The sequence below is a fragment of the Nicotiana sylvestris genome, chromosome 3 (genome assembly GCF_000393655.2).
Source record: "Nicotiana sylvestris chromosome 3, ASM39365v2, whole genome shotgun sequence".
Taxonomy (NCBI): Eukaryota; Viridiplantae; Streptophyta; class Magnoliopsida; order Solanales; family Solanaceae; genus Nicotiana; species Nicotiana sylvestris.
Window position 1 is genome coordinate 204,595,843 of NC_091059.1, and position 16,614 is coordinate 204,612,456.

Below are 16,614 nucleotides of genomic sequence, written 5' to 3' on the forward strand. Positions count from 1 at the left end.
AGACACGGATTTCATTGGAGATAGCGAAGTAGCTGCCTGCCGTTTGCAGTTCCGCTTTCTCCTTCTTTATTTTCCTTCTAATACATTTTGGCTACTTTCAGACTATTTGGGTCTTGTTATGTTTCAGAACGATTGTAGTATTGCTCATGACTTAGTGACATCCGGGGTCGGGCTTTTAATATCTGCATTTACTTTGGTTTTGACTTTACATATTTTATAGAATTTCAGTTAAAAAGGTTGTTATTTAAGTTTTGAATGAAATGTTGAACTACTTTTGAAATGTGTCGATTGGCCTAGTTTCATGATAGGCGCCATCATGACCGGGTTGGCTTTGGGGTCGTGACACTTATTTACAACTGATCTACAACTTATCTACAACTCTTATACAGTATTTCTACTCAGTTAAATACAACTACAATATCACAACTTAAATACAATTTTTATACAATATGTCTTTTGTATATTTTGTATCTGATTTGTATATATTTTGTGTGTGGTGTGTACTTCTTTCTCTCTAAAATTCCAATCAAAACTTACTCTCTTAATACAATTTTGATACATATCAACAACTTTATGTAAAAAGATAGTATTGATAACTTAAATACAAATTTTATTCAACGAGTCATACATTATACAACTATTTATATATATATAATTTACCTACAATTTTGTTACAACTTTACTACAATTTCGTAAGTATATTGTATGTCATGTCTTCTTCTTTTTCTTCTTCGAGTTTTAATATGAAATTTAGCCAAAATCAAGTCTAATCTTCACCAAAACACCCTCAAAATTGAGATATAAACTCCAAACAATATTTCCAAATGTTTGCAACAACACTTAGTCCAAATAAATAATGATTTTTGAAAAATTAAATTCGAATTTAAAGCTTTATGATAGATTAGTGTTCGAATCTTCAATTCCTACGACCTGGAGGTTACTTCAATAGGTTGATTGGCAGAAGACAACTTTTAGGCTTACCTTATCGAGAGAGAAAGACGGTGAGAGAGAAAGATGAAAAAAGAAAGAAAAAGTGATGAGAGATGCGGCAGTGAGGAATGAGGAGAGGAGAGAGAAAAAAAATGATGTAACCAAATCCCCTAATTCAAGGCACTAATAATGAATTGTATATAATTTGTAAGTAATCCTTATTTAGGGTGGATAATATACAAAGCTAGGATAATTTTAATAAATAAATTTCAAATATTATATAGGAAGAAAAATCCCATCATATGGGCTGATGACTGATCCTGTCTAGGTCGTTGGGCTTAACTTCTTTTGCCCATCAATGGTTCGTTTGTTACTGGGTTTCAACTTCGTTGTAGGACCAAATTTACCCATGTAGTAGAGAATTTATTTGTTTACATATACTCCGTTTTTAAAAATAAATTTAACCTTCGGTACTTATTTCTTTTGCCCTTTCGTTTTTTTTTTCTCCACAAACTACTCAAGAACCCCGCGGATTAACAAGAAGGAAGCCATTCTGCTGCTCAGCTTCTGTTATTGACAAAAAAACTAAAATCACGCCGTCGATAAGAGGTATCTTCTTCTCCCAGCAGCCACACCTGGAGCTTAGATTCATTAAACAAAAAACCTAGGGTTTCTATTCTTCCTTTTCTTTGCTCAAACCCTTCTGTTTAATTAATTGAACTTGAAAAACGTAAACTTTTGGTAGATGAGTTTTCAATGAATTGAAGGTTTGATTTCTTCACCAGTTCATTCTTCGTTATTCTATCAATATATCTTTTCGCTTTACTTACATAATAGCTTTTCATAATCTCTGTATTACTAATCCTGCATTGCAATTACAATTACACTTTCTGCATTGCTAATCTCTACTTAACTTTTCTCTGAACCAGAGGATCCCTTAGGGTTTGAGGAATTTGAATACTGCGATGAATCCGTTGACGCTAGTGAAGCGTATTCAGAATATTAATGCAAAAGAAGCATCTTTGGGGATCTCAGATGAAGCATCCTGGCATGCCAAATACAAAGACTCAGCTTACATATTCGTTGGCGGCATACCTTTTGACCTCACTGAAGGAGATCTCCTTGCCGTTTTTGCTCAGTACGTCATCTTACTTGAACACTTAGTATTCGTGCTTTGCCACTTTCTTTTTTTCCTTCTAATAATAGTTGGTCGCTTGGATTCTTTGATGTTAATTAGGTATGGAGAGGTTGTTGATGTTAATCTTGTCCGAGATAAAGGTACAGGAAAGTCAAAAGGTTTTGCCTTTCTTGCGTATGAGGATCAAAGGAGCACAACTCTTGCCGTGGGTATGTCTTTATCTCTCATTCTTTAAGCTTCTACGTTGTATTAGAATAAATAGAGATCCTAATTCAAGTCTCGTTGCCACCCGTTATAAAAAAGTTGCTAGTACTTGCTTTGTAGACCTAATATAAGTGAAGAAAAGTGTCATTTGTTTAACCGCCAAGTTTTTAGATGCAGTGGTCACATCATTCTCATTGGTATTGGACTTGCAGATAACTTAAATGGTGCACAGATCTTGGGGAGAATAATCAGAGTAGACCACGTTACCAATTACAAAAAGAAAGAAGAAGAGGATGAAGAGACAGAGAGGAAAAAGAGGGAGGAGAGAGGAGTCTGCCGTGCTTTCCAGAAGGGTGAATGCAACCGAGGAGCTGCATGCAAATTCTCTCACGATGAGCAGGTTCGATCTTAGTATTCCCTTTTGTTCTTGTATATCATCTTGTTTCTTTATCTGTCTTCTACTTTATAATGTTGTTATGATTTTATTTTGTGTTGTTATAGTAGTTTGGGAAGTGTTGTCACTTCTGTATTTGTACAATGCATGTTGCTTGCAGTTTAGTATGTGTATATTAGTTTGTGTAAATTGAGTTCAATGGCAATAGCTAGCCATATGCTGTTGGCTGGATGTATCGGTTGCAATGGCTCCTCTAAGCGTATGAGTGAACATTAGGGATGGAATACACACTCATATATCAATCTGTTTTTGACTTTGACATGTGTAAATATGATCAAAAATCTCTTCAGATTTGTGATTCTAGATATCGTAGGCATTTAGGTGGTAACATCCCCATGTTTATAGAACTTCAGTTATGCAATGTACTGAAATTCCCGTACTCATACTTTGACATATTTCTTGAGCAATCTGATGGATTTGGAATTGATAGTTATCTGTCTTTCTGCACCAAAGGGTATGGATAGCGGTCAATGAAGTGGAAGGAAAACTATGGGTAGACCAAGATTCTAATTCAAGCAGAGGCAAAAAGTGTTAAGTGATGCCTAAATTTTAGTTGGCAGAGTTACCCGATAGTCTAGTACCTTTGCTGGTTAGAGGTAGTAGGTACCCAGTGGTATAATCGAGGCCAGCACTAGCTGCCCGAGACACCACCTTATAAAAATGGAAAGGAAAGATAGTTATCTGCCTTTTCGTTCCATAATCAGGGGTTTGTCTCATTAGGTCAATTCCATAATCAGGGGTTTGTCTCATTAGCTCATTAGGAAATTGAGCTATCTATCTTATGATCTTAGGCCTTTACTGCTGCTAGTTTTTGTATACTGCAATCTTTTTTGGTTTTTGGTTAAGTAATGTGATTCTTATTGAAGTTGGAAGCACCAAGAACATGGTACCTTGGTACAACATGACTGGAATTCCTTCCCTTAAGAATATAGTCAATGACTTCCACTATGTTTACAGGATCATCTACAAGCTTCCACTGTAGGTATTTGAATTTTACAAAAGATAAGAATAAAATTCTATCTTCAATACATCTATGGTTCCTCGCAATCCTACTGTCCAAAAGATACGATGAGGAATGACTGTCCAAGCTTTTTGTTATTCTTGACCATTGGGATTATTTTCTTTGAACATGGAAATTATTCTTAATCTCTGAAGTTTCAGATGTTCCAAAACCCTAAGTTTGTTTAAAAACCTCTAGACCTCTTCTCTTAGCTTCTTTCATTTGGAAGCATTCTCGCAAAAGTTTAAAAAATTTGTTTGGTCTTATATGTGCTGTAGAATCACTACCAGAAACCTTCTTATAGCTGGAAATACCCTAAAGTTTACCAAGCACTCAGTGGGATGTTACGTGTGTCAGAAGTGTGTGTTGTAGTGCTTTCAAAGCCCTTACGTGTTGAGGATGCAAGTTGACAAGCTCTCTTGAGTGTGCCACTATGATTTTTCCGAGATCAACAATTTCCTGGGAGACATTTAGCTTATGAAATTGTTTTTATATTGTTTTTTTTCCGTTATTGTTTTTGTATTGTTTGTAGGATAGGTTAGTGTTTTTGAACTATCTTTGTACAAAGAAAAATCTCTCTCTCTCTCTCTCTCTCTCTCTCTTTGTTTTGCTGATCCAGTTTTCTTCCATTTGCGACATCTCCTTGCTCTTGTTTGCATTCTGTAATGAAATATTTCTTTGGCATTTGCTAGAAGAAAATAAATCTCGCTCTTCTCTTCCTAAAAATTCAAGAAGGTTGAAAAAAGGTTTGCCTTTAGTTTATGTGTAAGATGGAGGGGTTTGGGGGGGGGGGGGTTCTACACATGCAGCAGAAGCAAAAAATAAAAATTTGGCATACCCGTGGTGCTCATTAAAAAAATTACTTTTAACCCCCCCACCCAACCAACCACACCAAAGAAAAAAGACAGCGGAAGCAGCTTTAACTTAACCATGTGCCATAAATTACTGTTCAGATGAGAATTTGGAGTTGGAAGGAAGAAAGTGGTGAAAAATAATACTTGAATTTAGTGATGGGAAAAACTTCTGTCCTGATGGGTTGGATTATCCATTTTCTATATACAACCTCAGGTATCAGAGTATCACCTTTGATTTCCAGTAAACTCTGATGCGTTGCTTGTTTCTCTGGAGTTCTATCCATGTTTAGTTATGGGATATACACTCCACTTTGAGGCTTAGAATTTAAGAATGTCTGAGTTCAACCACATTAAAAGCGTCAAAACCTATTGGGTCTTTAAGCGCGAAGCTCAGCTGAAGTGAGTACTTTATTAAAAAAGATACAATTGAAGAAAACTGAAAGTATATATGTAACACTAGGAAAAATCATTATAACTGCAAACATTAATTATATGAATAAAGGAAATGAAAAATTTAACTTAGAAATTTAAATTTCTGATTCAGATACGAAGTGCAGTTTAAGTTTCTAATTCGACTTTTATGTCTATGTTTCTTATAAGTTTGTAATTTTGAATTACTAATTGTTAGCATATTCATTCATAACGTATCTTTACTAATTAATATTCCATTTTCCCAACCATATTCATAATTTAGTGCAGTCCTCTTCAAGATGACCCGTGGGTAATATGAGGTGCATGCCTTACCACCTTGGTGCTGCACTGAAATGCCACCTAAGCGAGGCAAAGTTTCACGCCTGTGCTACGCCTAGCTCAGACGAGCCTTTAACAAAACTGAGTCTGACAGTACTGCTAAACCTAAATTTTTTGTGATTTACCAGGAAAGTGTTTTAGTAAATCCAGTACGGCTTTTGCAAAGTCATCATGGACAAACAAATAGATTAGCTGCTAGAAGATCATATGCCCATATCTATATAACTTAACTATTCCACCACGTTCTTCCAATATCTAATCCATAAACCCAACTACCTTGGCATGAAGAACGATTACGGTTTGAGGGAGGGTGTTTGTGTGTTTTGGAGGGGGGGGGGTCCTGAGAATTAGCATGGTTATGAGAGCCTGATAGCAGGAAAGGATTCCGAGATGGGGGTGGGTTGGATTGTTTGTGCTCATAAATTAATCATTTCTGATTTCTCTAGCGGCCGGGGATAGGTAGATATTCAATTTTAGTCACTTCTCAAGGAGGCGGAGAAGCAGCGTCCTTTTTGCCAAATTGTCTGCAGATTCTTCTAAGCCTAACTAACTAATGCGATCATATGAGTTTCCAGTAAAAATGAAAGAGGAAAAAGCAGAACTTTCTTTTCTTATCGTGTTTTTTAAATCTATTGACCCTCTTTCCCCATTTGGAGTTTTCAGCTTTCTATAATTCAAAGATCTGAAGTTCGTATTTTATAATTTTAGGGTATTTATTCCTTTTCTTTTTGTCTGTAGAGAGCTGCAAACACAGGCTGGGGTGCTGATGAAGATCGACAATCTAAGAGATGGTCGCATGACGGGTTTGAGGATTCTAAGAAGGATAAGAAATTTGGGCAATCGAGTCGGCCTCCACGACCTGATCACCAGGAAAAGGTCAAAGTCGATGAAGATCCAAGAAATTCTAAATCAAGAATCAGTGATGTAGAAAGGCACTACGAGCAGAGAGATTTGACTGCAAGAGATCATTATAAGAGAGATATCGAGCAGCACAGGTCAGAACTAAAAGGAAAGGATGGTAATTACAAAGATCTGGATAGGTCACATGTGGAGAGAAGATCTAGGAGGTATGATGATGTAGGGAATTCAGGGGAAGATACTGAGAGAAAATCAAGAAAGCATGATGATGTACCGACTTCAAAGGAATATGATGATAGGAGGGATGAAAGAAGACAAAAAAGATATGAATCTGAAAAAAAAGATAACAGGGACCGGGACAAACGAGCTCGCATCCACCGTGATGGAAGGGATGAAGAAGATTGGAGCCAAAGATCACGTAGATAATGGTTGCCTGATTTAGGACTTTATCTCTAAGACTTGTGGAGGTACATAGATGACTGAATCGTGCTAAGTTTGCAACTTCAGTTCCAATTCTGAGTACAATGCCTTATCAGACAGCCAGAGGTGATCGCCTAGGTTAAATGTGTTCAATCACCTAGCTTAACAGTGTCGGCACCAGTTTTTTTTTCTTTGGGGGGGGGGGGAAAGGAGGGGGGGGGGAGGAGAGAATTACATCAAGAAGCTGTATCAGAGAGGGGCCATTTAGTGCTCATAAGCAAAAGACCATTTGGAAAGCACCTGAATTTAGAAATTCATCACCTGAAATCTCAGACTCTTGTGTGCTGTACTAAACAAGGGATTTGGTTTTTAGCATCTCAAATATTTCAATTCAATTACATGTGCCTGCTGGAAGGATACAAGTGCCCATTTGCTGTACTTATGAGCTGATTTTGTCTTCATTTTGACTTAAAAAGAGCAATTCTTATAGCTCTTGAAATTTTCCATTTCATTTGATTTAATCTTTTGAAATTTCCACATATTTTGTTCTGGCTATCTGATGGTTGAATGTTCATGTAATGTCGAACTCTGACATGAGCGATGTACAGGCAGGGTGATGTGCTTTTGTTGTTGGCTATATTAAAAAAAATCAAAGGAAAAAAGAGTAGCAGCTTTGGTAGTCCATCTACACTGCTGAGAGGAAATCCTTATCATGGTATGAGGTGGGCTTTGGCAGGAAGATGAAAGCAGCTGATTACAGGAACATTTCAGCTATTGATTTGAACAAATGACCATGGTATAAAATTCTGATGTTGTTAGCTTTATAGTTACCTCAGAACTAAGAAATTTATGGAAATTTTTTAAATGTAATTAGTCTCTGTTCTGATAATCATATTCTCTATCAGCTATTGTTTTTCTTCAATTTTAAGACTGAAACCTTCTAATGGTTTAGTTCCAATTTTATCCAATGTCCTCTAAAAGTAACAAAAATGGTTTAGTAGTTCGCTCGTAGCATGAAGATTGAAGAGTTGAGTGAGTATTACTTAATCAATTTTGTTAAATGATTTAATGGGGAGTAAAGATAATGGACCTTGCATTTTTAAAGCTGGATATATTCCTTTCTAAATCTTTCAAGGAAAATCTCGAATTTGAATTTCAAATCCGTCTTGCTCGTTGGGTTTAATTTAGTTTGGACATTTTCTCACAGCCCATCAAGGGTTGAGGACAAAATCGTGAGTTTCAAGGACCTGGATTTCATAATAAACCCAACACTGTCGACCTTTTCTTCTGAAAACATGTACCCAAACACATGTAATTGTTGGGGCCCACATGCAGATCCAGAATTTAAATTTTATGGGTTCAACTTTTAAAATATTTATTGTATTATTAAAATTATGGGTTCAAATCTAATGATTATTAAAATTTTAGTAAATTTTTACATATAAATCCATACACCATGTCAAAAGTGTTGTTGACTAGTTACAGACACAAGGGAAATGAGTTTATCGCACTCGTAAATAGCTTATAGTTTCTGTAAGAATTTTGCAATTACATTGTATCTATAAAAGAAAACGAAACATCACTTGGCTTGGGAGCTTAAAGACACGTTTGAATGGTAAAAGCGCGCATCCCGTATTTACACCAAATCATATTAATTTTTAATAATGTGAGAGCTACAGTTTAATGATAATAGTGTGGATGAAGCCATATATCATATAATATGTTCATTCACTTGGTGTAAACATCATAAATTTTAGCCGTTTGAATTAAGAAGATTATCACGAGCAATCCTAGGAGAGCATGCATGATGTCTCCTGGTCTAAACTAATAACCTCGTTTTCCCTAAGAATCAGCTGAATTTGACACTGCGACACCATATCCTCCCAACAAACCTTCCACTATACTCTCACATATATCCAGCTATCTCTTTCACATGTGTTAGTACTCTTTCCCTTTTCTATATATTAATTTACGTAACACATGCATTTTACTACATACAATATTCTCCAGAGTTACACATAAAGTTACAAATTTAAATAACCATGAGCCCTCCATTGAAGATCAACAGGGACTCTTGTCACATCAAGAAACCATCATTTGAGCAGCAACAACGCCATCCAGTTATAATTTACACTCATTCTCCCAAAATAATTCGTACCCATCCTCGCGATTTTATGGCATTAGTCCAAAAACTCACTGGCTTTTCTCGTTCCGAAAAAGACCTCTCATCTTCACCCAAGTCCGAGCCAAATAATTATCATCTTGATTACAATGATAACAATGATTTTAAAGGTGGGGTTTTGCCGAAAGTTGAAAATGAGTCTAAGTCGGATGAAAATAAAAGCATCAGTTGCAATAATGCAGGGAATATTCAGCTGGTTAATGAAATTAAAGATACAAATAGTGAAAATGTTAATCATAATTATTTTGGTGATATTACTGATCAAGCTGATTTTTTGTGCTCAGCTCAATCACTCTTTAATTACACGGATTCGTTCTTCTTCATGCCCAGTATGAAGGAGCTTCCAGATTATTGAAATGGATTTTTTAATTTTGTTGTATTAGAACTATTACTCTTTTATTAGGAGTATTATGGTTCTTCTTTTTTGTTTTCTTCTTCAGTTGCGAATTGTGATCTCTCTTTTAATCTGAGGGGAACTTTGATGAGCTTCAATTTGGTAGTTTTGATACAATGAAAAGAATAATAATTTCGTTACATTCTTCTGTACTTGCTTTTAGTGATATGGAATTAATAATATATCTTTCACTCTTTATAAGTCGAGATTCTTTATGGTTGATATATATTACTAGTATATATAAATGCATAACTTCCGTTTCTCGTACTCTTTATGGTTATGAATCCCACAGCCTTAGTGTTGTGAGTTCAATCCAGCAAGATATCATATAAATATATATATATATATAAATTCTGAACCCATAACCTGAAATTATAGTGAGTTTTGTGTTAAGCAATTGCTATCTCCCTTGGAAGATTGGACAGAGGAGTATTGTACTTCATAGTCGGTAGGATCAACACACAAAGAGTTTTCCTTTATTATTAAGGAAATAAATTTTAAACCATTTTTTTGCACCAAATACACTTATGTGTATAGAAATTAGGCAAAGAAAGACAAATGAAATATGAGTATGCTGTTTTCTTTTATTCCAAAAGATGTTTCTCATCTTGTAGTTTTATACTAAGAATCTTAACCTTTTAAGAAATATCAGATATACAATTATTTCTAAGAAAGATTATATTAAGTACTTAAGAGTTCTTTCAATAATTAGGCAAATATTTTGTTAATTTGTAAAATATATCATAGCAGAATATGTTCTATAAACAAATCTAAAGTGACATATTTAACATAAATGTTAAAAATTGAGGTGTAAGATTCTTCCAATGCTATTATATATTACTACATATTATCTAAATATCAGAGATAAATAAAATCATTTTCTCAAAGTGTGACCGTGAGCTTAAAGATAAACAAAGTTTTTTAAAAAAAAACTTATTATATCTATTGTTGGTATTCGTGATTGCTCTCTCACCAATCTTTGTTATTGATTCTCCTATACTTCTTATTTCGGAGTCTATAAATGTAAGATTCTCTACTCTTATAATTTCGTCAAATATTCTAGTGTTGAATAAGACTACTTTGGGGTCTATAAATGTAAGATTCACTAGTCTGGAAAGTTTGTCAGATATCTTGTCACAGATAAAATGGTCTGATATTCGGTATAAAGTATATGTATTTATATGCATGTAGCATCTTATTTTGCTCATATTTTGATGAATTTGGATGAGTAATATAATAATTTATTCTAATGTATGGTATTTTTACGTGTATGAGTCACCCGGAGGCAATGTGGGACGAAAGTGCATGATTTGAAGCAAAAAAAAAAAAAAACAAAGCGAAAAAATGGGCCAGTGTAGCGCCCGGGGTAGTGCATCGCGCTTCCCGTGGCGCAACTTACAGACCTGAAGTTTTTTCTGGCGCAGCTCAGCGCCAAGGCTAGCGCTACGCGCTACCCTGGACGCTGGGTAACGGAAATTCTCCTATTTCACTCAGGACAAGATTTTGACGGCTCTACACACCTCCAACTCGTCTAAAAAAGAAGTTTAAGCCTATTTTTGGAAGTGGGGAAGCCACTTTGAGAAAAAAACACGAGCACGGAACTGCCGTGGAGGCCGAATTTCATCTTTCTTTCACCAAAATTAGTAATTTTTATGTTGTTTTTGTATGATTTATTGTTTAGCTATCATGTCTATGTGGAGCTAAACTTCACGTTCTAGAGTTGTGATTCTTCCATGAATATTGTTATCCGAATATTGATTTTGATTTGTTGATTTACTATATTTGTTTATTTATTCAATCCTGTGCTTAATTATTTGATTACTTGATCACCAATTAAATACTATCTACGAACCTAGAATTGAACTCGGAAGTGATAATTCTAGATTGCACATTGAATTTAGTAGAGCAACTTCTTGAACCTGGGCACCAGGGAATTGATTTGCGGTTAGGATAAACATATGTTAATTGCTTTGCTTGGTTATTATACGAGAATTACGAATGCATTCTTGTTGATTCTAAGTCTATAGACACATAGGCGTTAAGTTAGCTTGAATAGGCAGGTATGAACTCGATAAATTCTTGTGAGTAGTATTAACCCCGTCAACCAGTAAATCAGATAAATTAATTAGTCAATTTAATTGAAGATTACAATAGGATTGTTAGATAGCTCATAATCCTAGATCATATTCATCACATTGATAACATAAAAGTCCGCTCTTCTTTTGTTGAGAGTTCATTATTTTTTTTCTTCAGTTTAATTAGTTTAGAATCACCACTTTTGGTTTTAATCCTTGTTTAGATAATTAGGATAGTCTAATTTAATTAATAATTGATAAAAAGTTCTCGAGGGTTCGATATCCAACTTTTAGTCACTTTATTACTTGACGACCGCGTACATTTGTATATACGTTTGGCCGCAACAAGGTCTGATGAAGTGTCATAACCAGTACTAACCCATCTGGTCCTTCTGTAAATGAATGCTAGGCCTAACATTTTAGCACTAAAACAATAATCTAGTATGCTGTGACGTTTCACTCCACATGGTAGGGACCTAACAATGATATTGTGGATGTCTTTTTTTCTTTGGTTAACTGGATACATATATACATATACATATATATATATATATATATAAGGGAGGGACGAGCTCCCTTAAGAGCTTTCATCAATGTCTAGCATTGTGTTACTATTACAAACAATAATTTTTCTTTTAAATACAGTTTCTAGGATGTCTGCCCATACTGCATCGTTTGCAAATATCAGAGGAACTGCCAAAAATTTAGTTCTTTCAAAAATTTTCTTTCTAGCTCCTTCCTTGGCGAGGAGATCCGCTACTTGGTTTTGCTCATGATAGTTATGGCCTATTGCTAGGTTCCTCAGTTGCACCATCAGATACTTGCATTCAGAGATGATGGGATTATGAGTCAGATTACCATGTTTTAACATTTTTAACACTATTTCAGAATCAGTGTCTATCACAAGGGGTGTTAATTTTTGATCCAGCGCAATTTTAGGCCCTGACAAATGCCTTAGAGTTCCGCCATTATACTATCTATATTTGGAAGGCCCTTCATGTAGCCCAACACCCAGTCTCCTTGTTATTCTTGAAGACCCCCCAATACTCCATTTGCCCATAGTTGTACATGCAGCCCCATCAGTATTTAGTTTGTAAAACCCAGCATTTGGTGGCTGCCACTTAAGGTATATGATTCTTGTGTTGTGGGGTACATCCATAAGGCGATATTCAACTGCCCTAGCAATGGTTTGGTTCACATTAATGTGATTTTTCTTCCTATCAAAGACATTTCTGGTTAGCCAAATGCTTCAAAAACAGAAAGGCAGAAGGTGTTTCCAACTAATGCAAGCATTAAAATCTACATTTTTTTTAGCTTTTGCGAGGTTTCCTCCCAGTTTAACATTAAAAAGGGTGGGAGAGTAAGGGTTGGCAGGTTGGTGCATTGTTGCAACATTTTTTGCCAGAATTGTTTTGGATTAGTGCATTCAAAGAACATGTGGTTGGTGTCTTCCACCCAAGCTCCATAGTAGGAGCAATTTGGGTTGATTCTCAGGCCTAGGCCTATGTGGTGCATGTGTCTCCCTGTAGGCAGTCTATTCTGCTGCATGAGTCAAATAAAGAACTTAATTTTGTTTAGGCCCCCTAGCTTCCGAATCCAACTAAAGTGGTCATCTTGGGTAGAATTGTGGTCCATGGGTGAGTCTATGAAAAAATAGGCAGACCTAGCACTAAACAGTCCATTGGAATTGAGGTTCTAGATTAGTTTGTCATCAGCCATAGTAGTATTAGGAATAAAGGTGCTTTGGATGATGGTGTTGATATTTTGAGATATTGGATGGAGGATGGGAGTAAATTCCCATACACCATTGCAATACATAATATTGATCTTCCTGTTCAGATCTGCCTGCTGCCATGGCCCTCTGAAGATGGTATTGAGAGGTTGCATGTTAGGTGTCCAGGTGTGTGCTAGGAAGTTAACCCTGTCCCCTTTGTAAACCACCCACCTAGAAGCCTTTTTTTCAAACCTTCCAGCCTTCTTGGATACACTGCCAAGTTCTAGTTTTTGCCTTAGCCCTATTCCCTGTTCCACTACAGTGCTTAACCATGAGAACTCTAGCCCAAATAAAGTTAGTGTTGTGGTATAATCTCCTTGCCAGAATGGTGTGGAAAACCTTATTCTTCAAGTGTGCGTGTTGTAATCCTAATCCCCCCATTCTTAGGTTTGGTAACAGCGTCCCATTTAACTATGTGAAGCTTTCTTTTAGCAGAAATGATGCCCCAGATGAAGTTCTTTAGAATCCTATCAATTTGCTGGTAATATAGGAAGGAATTTGGATGAATTTTATTACATGGCTGGGGATACTACCCAAGCTTGAATTTGCTAGAGTAGTGTGGCCAGCCATGTTTTAAAACTTAGTTTTCTAGCCTGCCAGCTTAGTATTGAGGTTGTCAAGAATGGATTGAAAGTCTATTGGTAGGCCTTTTATGGAAAATGGGGAAACCTAGGTATTTGGCAAAGATAGAGCCAGTCTTAATGTCTGGGATAGAGCTGCATATGCTGACCCAGTCCTCTTTATAGTTGTAAGAGAAAATGACCTTAGATTTTTGGAAATTGACCTTCTGCCCAGAAGCAACATTGAATTCCTCAAGGGAAACTAAAATGGTTCTACAATTTTTCCTGTTGGCCCTGGCAAACAGTGTTAGATCATTGACAAAGAACATGTGAAAGATTTTAGGCCCTCCCCCTGCTGATGTTGATAGGGAACCAATCCTTGTCAATTACAACATTCTCATTATTTCTTGATAGTTTTTCCATGCATATAATGAATAAGTATGGAGAGATGGGGTCTCTCTGCCTAATACCCCTACTTAGGTTGAAGTAGTTAGTCTGAGTACCATTGAATAGGATAGAGATAGAACTAGAAGATACGCAAGACATAATTAGTGTGATTATCCTAGTGGAAAATTAAGAAAAGGAGTGAGTCCTTGATGAAAAACGGCTTCAATTTGTCAAAGGCTTTTTCTAAGTTAATTGTTATAATCATACCATCATTCATTCCTTTCATTTTTTGGAAGTGAGTTATGTACTCTTGGACCATAATGGCATTGTCTGCAACCATTCTGTTGGCTAGGAAGTTGGCCCAGGTTGTCCCAATGACGTGGTGTAGCATAGGCTTGATTCTATTTATAATGATATTAGCGATCAGCTTGTACATGGTGTTGCACAATCCTATAGGTCTAAAATTTCTCAACATAGTAGCATTGGGGAATTTTGGGATCAGGCAGAGGTTGGTTTTATTCACTTCATGAGGGAGTATGCTATAGAAGAAGACAGACTGACAATAGTTAATTACTTTACTAGACAGAATGTGCCAGTACTTCTGGTAAAAGAGGGGTGTAGCCCAGCAGGACCAGGGGCTTTCATGGGCTTGAAAGAATAAATGGCATATTTTATCTCAGATAGTCTAAGAGGTGAATCCAATGTTGTTTGATCCCTATTTGTTAGGACATTGGTTCTATCATTTGTGATTATACTGCCTATAAAAGCATTAGTGTTCAGAGGTAAAGATCTTAATGAAGTAAGTCGGGATGATATCCTTGATGTGGTGAGAGTCTTGGATTGTGTTGCCCACCTCATCCTTCAAATACAATATAGTGTTCCTCTTTCTTCTATTAAGGGATAAAGTGTGGAAAAAATTGGTGTTGGTATTGTTGACATTCAATTTTGTCACTCCTTTCTTTCAAATAATTTTTTTTGAGCTTTTATGTTATTAATAATTTAAATGCCTTATTTTTGTTACTACTACTACCTACTACTACTACTACTACTACCTACTACCTACTACTACTACTAATGGGAGCTAGACAAGCCAAACCTTAACTACTTGCTACACTTTCATATTGCTTCATTTTAACAAACACAAGGCGATAACATGATAACATCGGAATTTTAAGCAAATAAGCGGAAGTCAACAATTAAATATCTTAAGTCTACGTCTATTACAACTTTTAAAAACCTCGAATACCCAAAACCTGGTGTCACAGTGTCACAGACTGTCTAAGAGTCACTACAACCAAGGTCTGAAGAAAATACAATATACTGTTTCGGAACAAAAGAAAATGAAATAGAGGAAAAGGGATAGAGGGGGACGTCAGGGCCTGCGGTCATCTACAGGTCTACCTTGGGTCTCCAGATGGACTGAAGGAAGCCCTCCAACTACTATCCGAAAGCTGCTCCTGGATCTGAATACAGTGCAGAGTGTAGTATCAGCACAACCGACCCCATGTGTTGGTAAGTGTCTAGCCTAACCTCGGCGAAGTAATGACGAGGCTTAACCTTGGCGAAGTAGTGACAAGGCTAGGATCAGACTCCAAATAAACCTGTGCAATTCATATATATATACAGCGAAAAAGAAATACAGAAATAACCAGTCAATGTGGGAAGGGAAGACATGCTGTGGGGGAGATAATAGTTCCGAATAAAAGGGCATCAAGTAAGGAAAGAAACATCATAACTAGAATATCAACAAGGAAGCAGAAATCAACAATTTGCACGGCATCACCCTTCGTGCTTTTACTCTCGTTCTCACCAAAACAATACACGACATCACCCTTCGTGCTTTATGCTCTTTCTCACCCAAACAACAATCACAAGGCAATTAGGGTTAGGGAATCCATAACCTCGAAGCAAATCAAATAACAACGAGTAATGAAAGAAACAACATAACTCGTATATCAACAAAGAATCAGAAATCAACAAATGCACGGCTTCACCCTTCGTGCTTTTACTCTCGTCCTCACCCAAGCAATCATATAATAAAAATGTGTATGGCATCACCCTTCATGCTTTTACTCTCTTTCCTCACCATATAATCAATAAAATCGGTACGGAATGGTACATTGTGCGGCACAGCATCACCCTTCGTGTTTTACACTCTTTCCTCACAATAGCAAACAATGCACGGCATCACTCTTCATGCTTTAACACTCTTCCTCACCCAAATAACAATCACAAGCAAAGGGGCAAGGGAATAAACAAGATAGTAATAGAGATCCCGACAAAGGAACAACAGTTAAACAATTAAATCTCGGCAAGGGAACAACAATTAAACAATTAAATTCCGGCAAGGGAACAACAAATAAATCAACAATAGCCAGGCAAGGGTGACAACATAATGATCTCTTCTCTTTCTCAATTTTTTTACTTCACAATTCACTTCACAACTCGAGCCAATGCTCTAGAGGTTCGATTATCACTTATACATTCACAACTCATTTCACAGCTCGAGCCAATGCTCTAAAAGTTCAATTGTCACTTATACTTTTACAATTTAGCTCCACAACTTGAGCCAACGCTCCTCAATGTTCATAGGTCATAATTCATTTCACAAACTTTATACAACAATTAGAAATC

General features: G+C 36.3%; 2 protein-coding genes across 2 annotated transcripts; both read left to right on the forward strand.

The window, feature by feature from the left end:
* The first annotated feature begins 1,392 nt into the window (after positions 1–1,392).
* Positions 1,393–6,766, forward strand: LOC104227429 (zinc finger CCCH domain-containing protein 25). The gene is made up of 5 exons (XM_009779673.2): positions 1,393–1,539; positions 1,860–2,068; positions 2,168–2,277; positions 2,485–2,672; positions 6,069–6,766. Exons 2-5 carry the CDS (start codon positions 1,896–1,898, stop codon positions 6,612–6,614), a joined length of 1,017 nt encoding a protein of 338 aa, XP_009777975.1. The 5' UTR covers positions 1,393–1,539; positions 1,860–1,895; the 3' UTR covers positions 6,615–6,766.
* Positions 6,767–8,650: 1,884 nt separating this feature from the next.
* Positions 8,651–9,145, forward strand: LOC104227428 (VQ motif-containing protein 20). The gene has a single exon (XM_070170486.1). It carries the CDS (start codon positions 8,651–8,653, stop codon positions 9,143–9,145), a length of 495 nt encoding a protein of 164 aa, XP_070026587.1.
* Positions 9,146–16,614: the final 7,469 nt, after the last annotated feature.